The 14,018-nt window shown below is 42.6% G+C and overlaps 1 protein-coding gene across 1 annotated transcript; it reads right to left on the bottom strand.

Moving 5' to 3' along the window:
- Positions 1-1,416: 1,416 nt before the first annotated feature.
- LOC115728245 (polyol transporter 5-like) lies at positions 1,417-3,077 on the bottom strand. Its single transcript, XM_030658587.2, has 2 exons — positions 2,742-3,077; positions 1,417-2,589 (listed from the first exon to the last, which is right to left on the bottom strand). The coding sequence occupies exons 1-2, from the start codon at positions 3,075-3,077 to the stop codon at positions 1,417-1,419; spliced, it is 1,509 nt and encodes a 502-aa protein (XP_030514447.2).
- Between the last annotated feature and the right edge of the window lie 10,941 nt (positions 3,078-14,018).

Raw genomic sequence — 14,018 nt, 5'->3', positions numbered from 1 at the left:
CGAAATCGCTCATGGCGACAAACCGGTTCGTCTGCAGCATATGCAACAAGGGCTTACAGAGAGACCAGAACTTGCAGCTTCACAATCTCCCCTGGAAGCTGAAGCAGAGGACGAACAAGAAGCTGGTCTGAAGGAAAGTGTACATACGTCCGGAGGAGACGTGCGTGCACCACGATCCGTCGAGGGCGCTCGGCCATCTAAGTGCAGGAAGCACGGGGAGAAGAAGTGGAAGTGCGACAAGTGCTCGAAGAAGTCCGCGGTTCAGTCGGATTGGAAGGCTCACAGCCAGATTTGATGCGACTGTGGAACCCTCTTTTCAAGGTGCCGACTTCTTTTTTCTATCTCTTTTCCTCGTTACTCTCTCCCGATTCTCTATTTGGAATAATTGGGACTCTTTCGATCTTACTCGGGAAACTGGCCACGACCCTCAAAAATAGATGACAGTCTGAATGCATTCAAAAATGATCTTGCATTGCATTTATGATCTATTCATGGCAAGAAAATGGTTTCTTGAAATTAGATTTGCAGCAAAGAAACAGCACCAAGTTTCATGTGTGCCAACGTTTCCCCGATAATCGAGCATCTTTCAAATTTTCTCAAACAATCGACACCTTATAACTATGATCGAGGAAACCTTAATGGAGGACAAAGCACACTCTGAACCGAATGGATGCAAATTCAAATGTAGGAGACCCCGAATTTCTTCATTATAATGGATTACTCTTCTGTGTTTTTCTGAAAAACATTCTTAAATGACCTGTTGTAGAGAAACTTCATATGTGGAGAAAACATATGCAACTTTCTTAATTTTTGGGATTGCTATGCAATTATAAGCTATAATCGGATGCTGGATATTACTCTTTACTTGAGGGTATTAAACGAATATGCGAGCAGGGGCGTATTCAACTTTCAAAAAAAAGGAGGAGAGAGAATCCCCACTGCAATGGCAAATGTAAACTTTCCTCCCCGTTCAAAACGAGATCGCTTGCAAGAATAAGAAACCAATGAAAGTGCTACAACAACCAAGCCCCCTTCCTTTGATTTGACACTTTGATGCACGTCAGTGAGATTAGTGCTTACTATGATACTGATCAAACGCTTACCTGGATGGGTGTTCGGCGGTACTTCACGTGCACGATTACTTCATACATCAGAAAAACCCGACGGAAGGCCACAAATTGAACTAGATTCCTTCTGCCATTACTTTCGTAACGTCTTCACTGTGGTGCCTACCTTGATGACAACGGACATCAACATTATCGGATATCATGCTAAAATAAACAAGGCGTTCAGAAAAGATCAAGACCCTAAACAAGAAGATAAACAGCAAATAAAAGCATGACAAATACTAACTTGCACCAACTCATCACTACTTAGCTAGTTCGGGAAAACATAACATTATGAGTTGCACATGCACTAAGGTGAAGCCTCAGTGTCTACTCTTGCCGCTGCCTCTGCCGCTTCGGTATTCCTTTGCAGCTCTATGTCCCCTGCTGTAGACCTCGTCCCTGCCTCCATCGCTTCGACGTTCCTTTGCAACTCCATCGCCGCTGCCTCTACTGCTCCGATGTCCCTTTGCCGTTCTCTCTCCCCCGCCGTAGACCTCCGCACGAAGTACTCAACAAAAAGCTTCCATATATCCTCCAGTGCCCGCCCCTCTGTCTCCGGCATTATAAAGTACACAAAGGCGAATGCGAAGAACCCACACACCATGAACGAGAAGACGGCGGTGGTCGCATGGTAATCCTTTAAGAATATTGTTGACAATGCTAAACCCGTCACTTGGTTCGCGATGATGCCCACTGCATATCCCTGCGCACGGAGCCTCAATGGGAATATCTCCGCGCTATACACTGAAGCAATCGGCCCAACCCCGCTAGAGACGGATGCCACGTATAACAACAACAAAGGGATACAATAGGCCACCGCCCAATTATGCTCCTCGTGGCTCTTGTTGGCGTCGCCGATGATGTTGTTGGCATCGCTGATGATGTTGAGGCAAATTCCGAGGGCAGCGAGCATGACAGTTGTGGCGCTGATGCTTCCTAGCAACAACTTCTTCCGTCCGACCTTGTCAAGGTAGCCCGTGGCGATGAGGAAGAACGTTGCTTTCACAATGTGGACTATGATGGTCCAGAAGAGCTTTTCGTTGGAAGAGGTGACGCCGGCCTTCTCGAAAATGCGATTGCTATATAGCAAGATAATATCAATACCTAAGGCCTGTTGGATTATGTTGATCCCAAGGACGCATATGATCATGTGCCAAACAAACGGAGACCGATGGAGCCAAAGTTCCCGCCAAACGCCCCTCCCGGTTCTCTGCATGTTGCCGACAGCCTCCTCGATCTCGGCGAGCCGGCGGCTGGCCTCATGCTGGGAGTTGTACGTCCTTTCTAGGATGTCGTTAGCGTCGCCTGAGCGGCCTTGCATGACCAGCCATCGGGGGGACTCCGGCATGGTGAAGACCCCGATGGTGACCAGGAACGGCGAGATTGCCCCTAGGCCGACCAAGAAATGCCGCCTGCTCTTGAGCTTGGATATAAAATAGTTGCATAGGTAGCCGAACAAGGTGCCAAAGTTGATGGCCACCTGAACAAACGAAACGACGCATAAAAAAGCAAATCACCTCCCTAGCTTTAATTTTTCCCGTGACAAAAAGAATGCCCGTGAAACATGAAGAAAGACCAAAATCTGATAAGAAATAAACAAACGAAAAACATGCTAAACAAATGAGTAAGTACCTCAGGTAATGAGGTGAGAGAGCCGCGGGAGGAGTCAGGGGAGATCTCAGCGATGTACACGGGGGCGATCGCGAGGGCCGAGCCGATGCTGACCTGGTTTACAATGCGTCCCACCGTGATTAAGGCATTGTTGTAGGCCAAGCCCATGAGGAGGGTCCCGATGGAGAAGAAACCCCCCGTCCACATGATCGTGGAGTGGCGGCCAATCCGGTCGGAGATCCCCCCCGCGATGAAAGACCCGAGGATTGAGAGCCAATATAGGTAACCCGCCAGCGTGTCAACCTGGTTATCGGTTATCCTCTTGTCCTTCTTTATATACGCCGCCGCATCACTCATCACTCCTATGTCTGTCAAAATAAAGAAAAAAAATAATGTTATATATCATCACAATGTTCAACATAAATCGTAGTCATATATAAAGAATTGGAAAAAAATTATGCCCTATGTTATTTATGTGCGTTTAACTTTTCCTATATTGACTTGCTTGGCTTAAAAAAATGGATGCTATTATCCGAAATTAAGTATTCCTTTCTTTTTATTTCCTTTTCCTATGAGTTACAAATGAACTTTATGCAATAGAACTATGAGTTTTACCACTAAAGAGCTAGCAGAGAAAGTACAAATATTAAGGTGCAATCTAATTTTTTTTTTTTTCAACAGATAAGTTGCAAGATTTATCATCACTGTATGGAGAATTATTCTCCAAGATATATGCTTTAGTGGAATCCAAACATCATGCACGATCACGGGGTGAGTCGTCTCACGCTTCACAACATTTGATGTAGAGAGAGACAGAGAGGGGACTAACTAAATCCAAGAAAAAGGGTGATGACGGAGGCTCCGATTGCACATTTTAAGGAGTAGCAGTTCCTGCGCGGGTTTGCCGGAGGAGCAGAGACCTCAGTCGCCGGTGGTAGGACATTGCGGCTGACAATAGAATCACTAGGCAAAATCTGCAAAGTAAATCAATTGATATCTTGTGTAAGTCAATCGGCGCCGTATAACGTGTCTGAAAAATTTACTACTCTTTCATAGTCGATAATTTTTCTCATAGTGTTCGCACAAAGGTCGTCTTTTGTTATATTCACAAGTCTAGTTACACAATCAACGCTGCCCATCCAGAGCTATATTCCTCAAGGCTACCGCCATTCCATTCATGAAGCTGCATGAACATATCTCAGAAGTCCTAATAATGCTTTTCTAGTGATACTTCTTCAATTTTAAATGTGAACTCGGCATGCATGCATAATGGATCTCTTGGATCCCTCTAATTTGAGAGGGCAAGCCAACGCATTCAAGAAAGTGATGTATCATCTATCATACACCCAGATACTTCATGAAGCATAATTTGGGTCATCTCAAGTTACATAATTCCATAGACAAATATTTCCAATCTCCTAATCATGAAGGCAACATTCAATTCACTAACATATTGCAATTCAATTAAGAAAAATCGGTTTATTGATAGTAAAACTCAAAGTATAATATTGGCTATATCGCAGTATAGATATGCATAATTAAGAACAAAATACCCCCACGACATACATTATCTAGTAGGTGTTGTTCGTCCAATTCGTCACCCTGCACTTCCGTAGGTAATTGTATTTCTCCGGTAGCCATGTGCACTTGCGTAAGTTTCCCTCGATTCTGCAGATGCCACATTAGATCAATCATTTTAGTTGTTGCAAATACTTACGACACTCAAGGTAAAAATAGAAAACTATCTTTCGGACGATGGCCACGTCTACAAAATATTCAATACATGCAAGAAGTGAATGTGAAATCAAATTCATGTCTTGCTCAATATCTACGGACTACTCGCTCTACTCAAAAGACATTATAGCATTACCTTAACTTGAAGTTGATGAAGATGCAGCGATGAATGAAGGCACGGTGCTCAAGGATCCGATAAAGAAGCTGTGTTAGACGAAGAAGGAGTGTTTCGTTTCAATGAGACGCTGTTTCCAAGACGCAGTAGTCAATACATCGGCAAAATTGATCACCAGGATTTGAAAAGCTTGAAATCTGGGCAATTGGATAACTCCCATCCGCACGTCAAATTTTTAAGAACGACAATTAGGGATTTTTTTTCGTTGTTGTGGGGGGTCAGAGATAATTAGGGATATAAGAAGCTTGAATTTCAGGAAAATTGGATAACCCTCAACTGAATATGACGATTTCCAATTTTGAAGTTCGTCAATAGAAATCTAGTTCGAACTAGTGATTAAGTCTAAAAAAAAAAAAGAACTAGTTATTAAGAAAAATGTGATCCAATTAGTAATATCCACTAATATTAACATTGATCTAACAGAAAATTAAAAATCAAATCACCAAACTGTGTTTCAGAACACAGGAGTATAGCTATTCCTATGGTGGTTAGTAACATCTAAGTCCTCCAATTGACTTTTGGGTCGTTATTCGTAGTTTATCACCTGCGGACCTCTAGTTGAATATTAAATACAACAGACAAAGATAAAGGACTTGGTTAGTTTTTTTTTTTTCATTTTAATAATCAGATTAAAAAGATTGGTTCATGTCTTTCTCTCTCTTCTCTTGGGGAAAGTTTCCACCATTCATATCTCTAATTGGCTGTTACAAACATCAAAAAAAATTTCACGAATCAGAAACATGATTGGAGGAAGATATAGCCCGATATAATACACCATTTGTTAGAGATAATTATGTTATTTCTTTATGTTAGAGAGAATTAGTATATTTTCTTGATTCTTTGTACATATCTCATTCGATTATGATATATGTGCATATCTCTTTCCTCTCTTCCTCTTACGTGTTTATTAAGTTTTGGCCTATATTATACTCTAATGCGGGTACAAGTTATGGCTAACACACATGCAAATTTTTGTGCAACTTTGTGAGGACTTTGTCCAACCAACCAAACTCCATTCTATCTGGCTTTCTTTTTATTGATCTATCATATAAATGTTGAAGATTGTCATGGAGCACGTGCTAAAAAGTCATAAATTGTGCTCTGAAAATATGATCAACTATAATTGAGACATGTTCTTTTTTAAAATTTTCAGAAGGTGATATTTCCTTGATACGTGTTCTTTTTTCAATTTTCAACAGGTGTTAGTTATTTGCCGCATTTAACAACCAGATAGCATGAGCTTTTTTAGCTTTTTTCTTTTTTCCCTTTTTTTCTTTTTTTTTTTTGGTGGGGGCAACTTCAACAACCAGAAATAGGTCCTTCCACATGGAGAGCGATCGAAAGAATTAATTACAATCAAGTGATATGATAGATTTGTAATTGCTTAACATCTGAAGTGTTTGCTAACCCCAGTGTTACGCCTAATTAAGTATTTTATGACTTCCCTATCCATGGTGAGTAAGATAGAGGAATGACACGGAATCCTGTTTGAGTGGTTTCTAGCGGGCTTAATCTTCCTCATAGATGAAATTACAACCCAAACACGTGACAAATTCACTGGAAAAATACTCGAGTACATAACAGATTTGCAGGATAAATTCTTTTGGGCTATGCCGCCCCCCGCCCCTCTTCCCCCCAAATAAAAAAAAAAGAAAAACCCACTTAGGCCAGGCCTCCAGGCCTACAATCTGATGTCGGGGACGGAATTGGGATATTATTTCAACACTATCAATGTCGTTCACATATTAAATGTACTGACATGTTGATCAGACCATCACTAAACGGGCCGGCCAGGGTTATTGTGCTGGTGCAGATCAGAAACGGTAGCTTTATGGAGAATATCTGCAACATGACACAGAATTATGCCCTTAGCCCATTCATTTACCACCAAGAAAGAACTTTATCACTCCTTATTCAGATAATAGCATGTTGCTAAGCAGAGGGTGATTAACAGTTGTCATTCTTTTTACTTTTTGGGAAACTCCCACTTGAACCATACTAGTTACGATTCATTTCAGGAATTACACTTAATCTCCGGGTATAGTATAGAGAAAAAGAGACGAAAACTTTTAGTGTGCTTGCGAGGTCAATATCTTAATCCTTCGGTCAATGACTGTCGAGTAAAGTTGCATTTGTATTATATATGCATCAAATTGCTGTGTAGATAGTCGCTGCTGTGACATCCTATATTTCGACTCACTTTTGAAGTTCAGAATGAATGAAATGTCTCATTGATGTATTTCAGTTGAATCCCACTCGGAATTGATCCCTCTTGAGTAGACTAACCAAATGAGAATGGCTAGCTAGGAAAATCAAGTACGTTGACCTAAGAACTTGATCTTGGATTGACTCTTTGGTTATGAAAATTGTCGAGGGAATATTTTGGACCAATATAGGCCGATCCTAGAATGGTTAAGGAACGATTTGGGTAATACCTTATGCTTGGATCACGGGTGACTCCGTTTGACCTCCTATGGGTTCCGAATGTCCCTACATTATTTTTTAACGATCATGTCCATCGGGACTAGTGATTGACCCTCGCAATTGAATGACAACCAAAGTCGTCATGGCTCGAGAAATTCTTAAATGTGATATTAATCACGGGTTGATATGCGTAACTCCTAAAAGCCGCTTGTTAGTTTGAGATACGCTGAAATTTCAATTAATTGAGATTGATCGCGAATCGGACTTCGAAATTGGACACTTGCAACCACATGCAAGCTTACCCTCCAGGGCACACGTAATGTGATGGAGACCCGACTCAACAATCAAATCAATCAAACCAGATTAATCCATTGGCAAAGCATCATAGCACTTGCATGCACAGGACACCATACGTAGTCCATTTATTATTAGTAACGGTCCATAGGTCCAGCACACTAGTTCGTTGGTGCTTTCCTAGCAGGACCGGGCATCGTCCTTTACTTCCGGCGACGGCTTCTGATAGTCCATGTAACTCCGCTCGACCAACCAGAAAACAATGATTGTCGACACGACATGGAGCTAACAGGAGTCCTTAAAAGGTTCCGGTCCTTTACAAGCTACGACCGGCAAACGAACGATCGGAAGACAATGGGCGACGTGCATCCAGCAACCAAACGATAATGATTGCCGGGACCGACCAACTAGAAGACAATGGTTGTCGGAATTATCCCATTATGTGACCACTCAAGCACTTCGACATCTAGCCAGTTCATTTCTTTGAATTAGGTCGAATGCTTACACTCGCATGTTCAAATACTTGGCCCAAGGCTGTTTTTGTGCAAAATCATGCAATTTGATCTCATACATGGTCATATGAATGCACAATTTTATCGACCGACAAGTCAAGCAATTTGGGGTGATTAACCTCTAATCGGACCTCTACGGTAATCAACAGTCAATTCTGGCATGCACATCCAATAATTTAAGAACCAATTAATCAATTGCGGCCAGTCAATTTTTAATTATAATTTTAATTCCAATTGATAGCCAATCGCACTTTTGTCTCTAACCTGTCGCTCGCTCACGATCAATCAATCCAATTACTCAATTCAATCAATTCTAATTAACAATTAGCCATAGACAACCTAGCTAATCGACTAATCTTAACTAATTATGGTCATTTAGCCTAAACCACATTTCTATTTAGCCCGACCGTAATTAATCTACCTAAATACCATAATTAGCTAATTAATTTAATTCTGAACGCAATTAGCCTCCTATTCGAGAGTTAGGGGCTAACTCACAATTTTAACTAGCTCGGACGGTCTCAAGTCGAGCGGCGATGACACGAACTCAGCCCCGCCCGGCGATGATGATCGGCGACGACTAATGGCGATTCGCGATCAACCCGAGCTTTGGGCTTCCAACTCGGTCAAGGAGGGTCCGGAGGACTTGGCGACACCTCGAGGTAGCGGCACGAGACCCAAGGGTGGCGGGCGGTAGCTGGAGTTGGCCGGAATAGTGGCGGCCAGTGGTGAATAGTGACGGAACAGGGGCGGCTAGAACAAGGGACGGGGATTTTGGGGGCTGGGGGTTTCGGGTGGTTCAAGGCTGGGGAAAAGGTTGGCCAAGGTCGATGGGTTTTCGGGGAAGTTGCAAGTAGCGTCGGTGGCGGCAGCGGACGGTCGGAGGTGACCGAGCGACAGCAGACGTAACCGCGGCGCAAAATAGGGGACACCGGTTCAAAACATGGAAGGCTAGCCGAGGTTCAATCCAAACTCCACAAGCGAGGATTGGCTTCCGGTGGCCTTGGGGAATGGTGAGGGGTCGATGGTGGTTGCTTGCGGTGGCTGGAGACCGGTAGAGCTAGGCGGAGAGGGCTGGAATAGAGACGGAACGGCGGCTTGGCGTGAAATAGAGCACCATAACCCAAACAGAGGTTGCTGGCCTTTCCGACGGTTACGGCGGGGAATAGGCGGCAGGATGGGGTCAAGGGGGCTGTGGTGAGGGTGGAGGACGACGGCACGGTGGCTGGTGGTGGTTGGGAGTGGCCTCGACGACCGGTGCAATGTCGGCAGCTCTCGGGGTCCGAAACAGGCGAGGGGCATCTTCGAGTCTGTTTCAACGCCTAACAGTGGCTCACGACAGCTGATGACCGCCGGGTGGCGGTGAGCAGGCGCGCATGCAGGAGGCTGGTGGTCGGTGGTGGTGGTGGCAACTTGGGGCCGTGGTCGCACAAAACAATTGCAGGAGGAGGAGGAGGAGGTGTGCAAGAGGTGGATGTCGTGCAATGTATAGGAGAGAGAGAGAGAGAGAGAGAGAGAGAGAGAGAGAGAGGGAGAGTTGACTAGATTTGATTGGTAGGTGGGATTTGACTGAGGTGGGGCCCACGGGTTTCATCAAGTTTAAATTTTTTTTGTCTCACATGCATAATATATGAGGGCGAAACGGTCTTTTGATGAATTAGGACTGATCGGATTTTTGGCTCAACAACCGAGAATAAAATTTGGATTTTCACGGGCTAGGCTCGTTCCGAAAAAGGCTTAGGCGCGAGGATTAAAAATCTTAAGTTGCGATGACTACGATTTCGAGACCCAATCGAAACCGAACGAAATTTCGAGAATCGTCCAAAATTCGTCTCTTAATTCCTTACGATCTAAAATTTTATCACCTGGAATTCAATAATAATTCTTCCTTTTATTTAATTCAGAGCAAATTACGATTCCGAATTTCCAGGGCGTCACACTTAGCCCATTCGTTTACTACCAAAAAAGAATTTTATCACTCCTTATTCGGATAATAGCATGTTGCTAAGCGGAGGGTGATTAATAGTTGTCATTCTTTTTACTTTTTGGGAAACTCCCACTTGAACCATACTAGTTACGATTCATTTCAGGAATTACGCTTAATCTCCCGGTATAGTATAGAGAAAAAGAGACGAAAATTTTTAGTGGCTTGCGAGGTCAATATCTTAATCCTTCGGTCAATGACTGTCAAGTAAAGTTGCATTTGTATTATATATGCACCAAATTGCTGTGTAGATAGTCGCTGCAATCTCCAAAGAAGCATTTCTTTGGTATTGGGATTTACTTTACCAGCACTTCTTGTGCATTAGGAATTTACTTTGGTCTAAAACTGTTAGAAATTAAACCAAATTCATGTATATCAATTTCCAAGACGCATGTACCAGCTTGTGCATGTACCGAGACCTATCTTTATTAGTTGAGTGTTTCAAGAGTCTTTTTGTATTTCGATGCGTAGTAAATGCTATGTATATACATCATGTCTGTTCATGTATCTAGTGTAGATCAAGAGTCGTATTTTAAACCTATAAATAGGGGTGTCTTGTAACCATTTCAGTGTGGGTGAATCGATTGTGAATACAAGATATTGAAAAGCCACCTTTCGTCTCCTCTTCCTTGTGTGAACAAAGTTCCTTTGTGAGTGCTTGTTGAGTGCCCCACAGCCGATTTCTCCCAACAGATTGGTATTAGAGCTTCACGGTTTCGTGATTATGGCATCAACAAGCAATCTTCCTTTTCAGTATCCAGTCCTCACCAAAGAAAACTATGGCAAGTGGGCTTCCAGAATGAAAGCCATACTCGGCGCTCATAGTGTGTGGGATCTCGTCAAAAATGGCTATGATGAGCCGGATGAAGATGTTGCGTTGACTCAAACTCGGAGGAATGCATTGGAGAAGACTCGTTCGAAAGATCAACTTGCGTTGTCAATCATCTTTCAAGCCTTGGATGATTCCATGTTCGAAAAATTCTCAAATGCTACTACATCCAAGGAGGCATGGGAGATTCTTCAAACTACGCACCAAGGTGTTGAGAAAGTAAAGAAGATTCGTCTTCAAACTTTGAGAGGCAAATTCGAGGTAATTCGTATGAAAGAATCTGAGTTGATTTCTGATTATTTCACAAGAGTTTTAGCTATTGTGAATCAGATGAAAAGGAATGGCGAAGATGTTCATGATGTTCGTGTTGTCGAAAAAATCCTGCGGTCATTGGATAAGAAGTTCGACCACATCGTCGTCGCTATCGAGGAATCAAAAGATGTCGATTCTATGACGGTCGATGAACTCATGGGTTCGTTACAAGCCCATGAAGAAAGACTGAAAAGAAACAAGTCCGAGCCAGTGGAGGAATTATTCCAATCTCGATTGACTATCCGAGATGACAAAGGACAAAGAAGTGACCCCGTGCAAACTCGATGGGTCAATCAAGATCGTGAACAAGGACGCGGTAGAGGCGGTTTCCAAGGAAGAGGCTGTGGACGAAGCAGAGGAAGTTTCGCCCGAAGCAATGAGTGCTTTCATAATCAAAGAAGTGCTCGTGGAAGAGGAAGAAACACAAATGCACGGTATGATAAATCAAAGGTTTGATGTTATCGTTGTAATAAATGTGGCCATTATGCTTATGAGTGTTGGCAGAAAGAAAGTGCGGCAGCAAATGAAAAGGCGAAGTTGGTGAATGATGGTGATCAAGTTCTTATGCTGGCATTTAAAGAAAATGCTGATGAAAAAAATGATACGTGGTACTTGGACACTGGAGCAAGTAACCACATGTACGGTCGAAAGGAGATATTCGTCCAAATGGATGAGACAAGAAAAGGAAAAGTCTCGTTCGGTGATAATTCCCAAATTCTCGTCGAAGGGAAAGGTACGATTCTAATTCATCCGAAGAATGAAACACGTCGCTTTATTACTAATGTGTATTATGTGCCGAAGATGTCGAGCAATATTTTGAGTTTGGGACAGCTTCTTGAGAAAGGATTTACTGTCCAGATGAAAAATCTATGTCTTATGTTGAGAGATCGCAATAATAAGTTGATTGCGAATGTAACGATGTCGAAGAATAGGATGTTCACTCCGAACATCAAAGATGAAATGTCTACATGCCTTCAAGCATGTGTAGACAATCCTTCGTGGCTATGGCACTTGAGGTTCGGCCATCTCAATTTCGGCGGACTCAATATGCTTTCTCGCAAGAAGATGGTGTATGGCTTACCGCATATTGATCATCCCGATCAATTATGTGAAGGATGTGTTATTGGCAAGCATTCCAGAACCAGCTTTCCGAAGGAGTCGACGTATCGAGCGAAGAAGCCACTAGAGTTGATTCATTCCGATGTATGTGGTCCGATCACTTCTCGCTCATATGGTAATCATCGATACTTTGTTACGTTTATTGATGATTTTACTCGAAAGACTTGGGTGTTTTTCTTGAAAGAAAAATCGGAAGTGTTTGATACGTTTAAGCACTTCAAGAAAATGGTTGAAAAGGAGAGTGGTTATTTTATCAAGTCTTTAAGAACCGACCGTGGAGGAGAATTTACTTCTGGAGAATTCAATCAATTCTGTGATTACCATGGTATTCGACATTTCTTAACGGCGCCGTACTCTCCACAACAAAATGGTGTGGGCGAGCGAAAGAACAGAACCATTCTCGACATGGTTCGTAGTATGTTGAAAAGCAAAAATTTGTCAAAGGAGCTTTGGGCTAAAGCCGTCGGATGTGCAACTTATCTGCAAAATCGATGTCCCACGCAAGGACTCGATGGTGTTACTCCCGAAGAAGCATGGACCGAGAGAAAACCTACGGTTTCTCACTTGAGAATTTTCGGGAGCATTGCTTATGCTCACATACCCGACCTGAAAAGATCGAAGCTAGAAGATAAGAGCAAGAAGCTTATTTTTATCGGGTATGATTCCTCATCGAAAGCTTACAAATTGTTTGATCCTGTTACTTTGAAAGTTTATGTAAGCAGAGATGTGAAGTTCGATGAAGATGCTTTGTGGGAAGACAATCGACAAGTCGTCGAATCCGCTCGTAGTGATTCCGTCGAAATGGGACGTGATTCCGTCGAAATAGAAAACAACTCATCGAATCCTTCATCTTCCTTTCCAACATCATTTTCAAGTCCAAGTTCATCCTCGTCAACTTCTTCAAATGGTGTTGATGAACCGATAGCACCAAGATCGAGAAGATTATCTGAACTTTATGAAACCACCGAAGAACTCCATCTTGTATGTCTTCTCGCAGATTGTGAACCACTTATTTTCGATGAAGCTGCTAAAGAAGAAAAATGGAGAAAAGCCATGGATGAAGAAATAGAAGCCATCGAAAAGAATCAAACATGGGAACTCGCAGATCTTCCGAAGGACAAAAAGGCGATCGATGTCAAATGGGTGTATAAGGCCAAGAAGAACGAGAAAGAAGAAGTCACTCGTTATAAGCCGGACTAGTCGCAAAGGGCTACAAGCGTAAAGCCGGGATCGACTATGATGAGGTATTTGCACCTGTCATCCGAATGGAAACCATCCGACTAATGATTTCCAGTGCAGCTCAAAATCAGTGGCCCATATATCAAATGGATGTCAAATCAGCATTCCCGAATGGTGTTCTTGAAGAAGAAATTTATGTCAAACAACCCGAGGGGTTTATTGTGAAAGGTCATGAAGACAAAGTGCTGAGATTGAAAAAAGCCTTGTATGGGCTTAAGCAAGCTCCAAGAGCTTGGAACTCCAGAATCGATGCTTATTTCAAGGCGAATGGCTTCGAACAATGTCCGTACGAACATGCTCTCTACTTGAAGCACGAGAAAGGTGATGTTTTATTGGCATGTTTATACGTTGATGATCTTGTCTTCACAGTAAATAATTTCGGATTGTTCGACACTTTTAAAGCGTTGATGGTGAAAGAGTTTGAGATGACAGATAATGGTCTCATGAATTATTTTCTGGGTATCGAAGTAAAGCAAAATGCAGATGGGATTTTTATTTCCCAGAAAGGATATGCTGAAAATATCCTTGAGAAATTCAACATGAAAAATTGCACTGCGGTTAATACTCCGATGGATTGTGGTGCAAAACTGTCGAAGTTCGATGAAGGTGTCGATGTTGATTCAACATATTATAGAAGCTTGATTGGAAGCTTGAGGTATTTGACTTGTACCGGACC

Source organism: Rhodamnia argentea, chromosome 11 (assembly GCF_020921035.1).
Source record: "Rhodamnia argentea isolate NSW1041297 chromosome 11, ASM2092103v1, whole genome shotgun sequence".
Taxonomy (NCBI): domain Eukaryota; kingdom Viridiplantae; phylum Streptophyta; class Magnoliopsida; order Myrtales; family Myrtaceae; genus Rhodamnia; species Rhodamnia argentea.
This window is presented reverse-complemented; position numbering and strand designations above follow the sequence as displayed.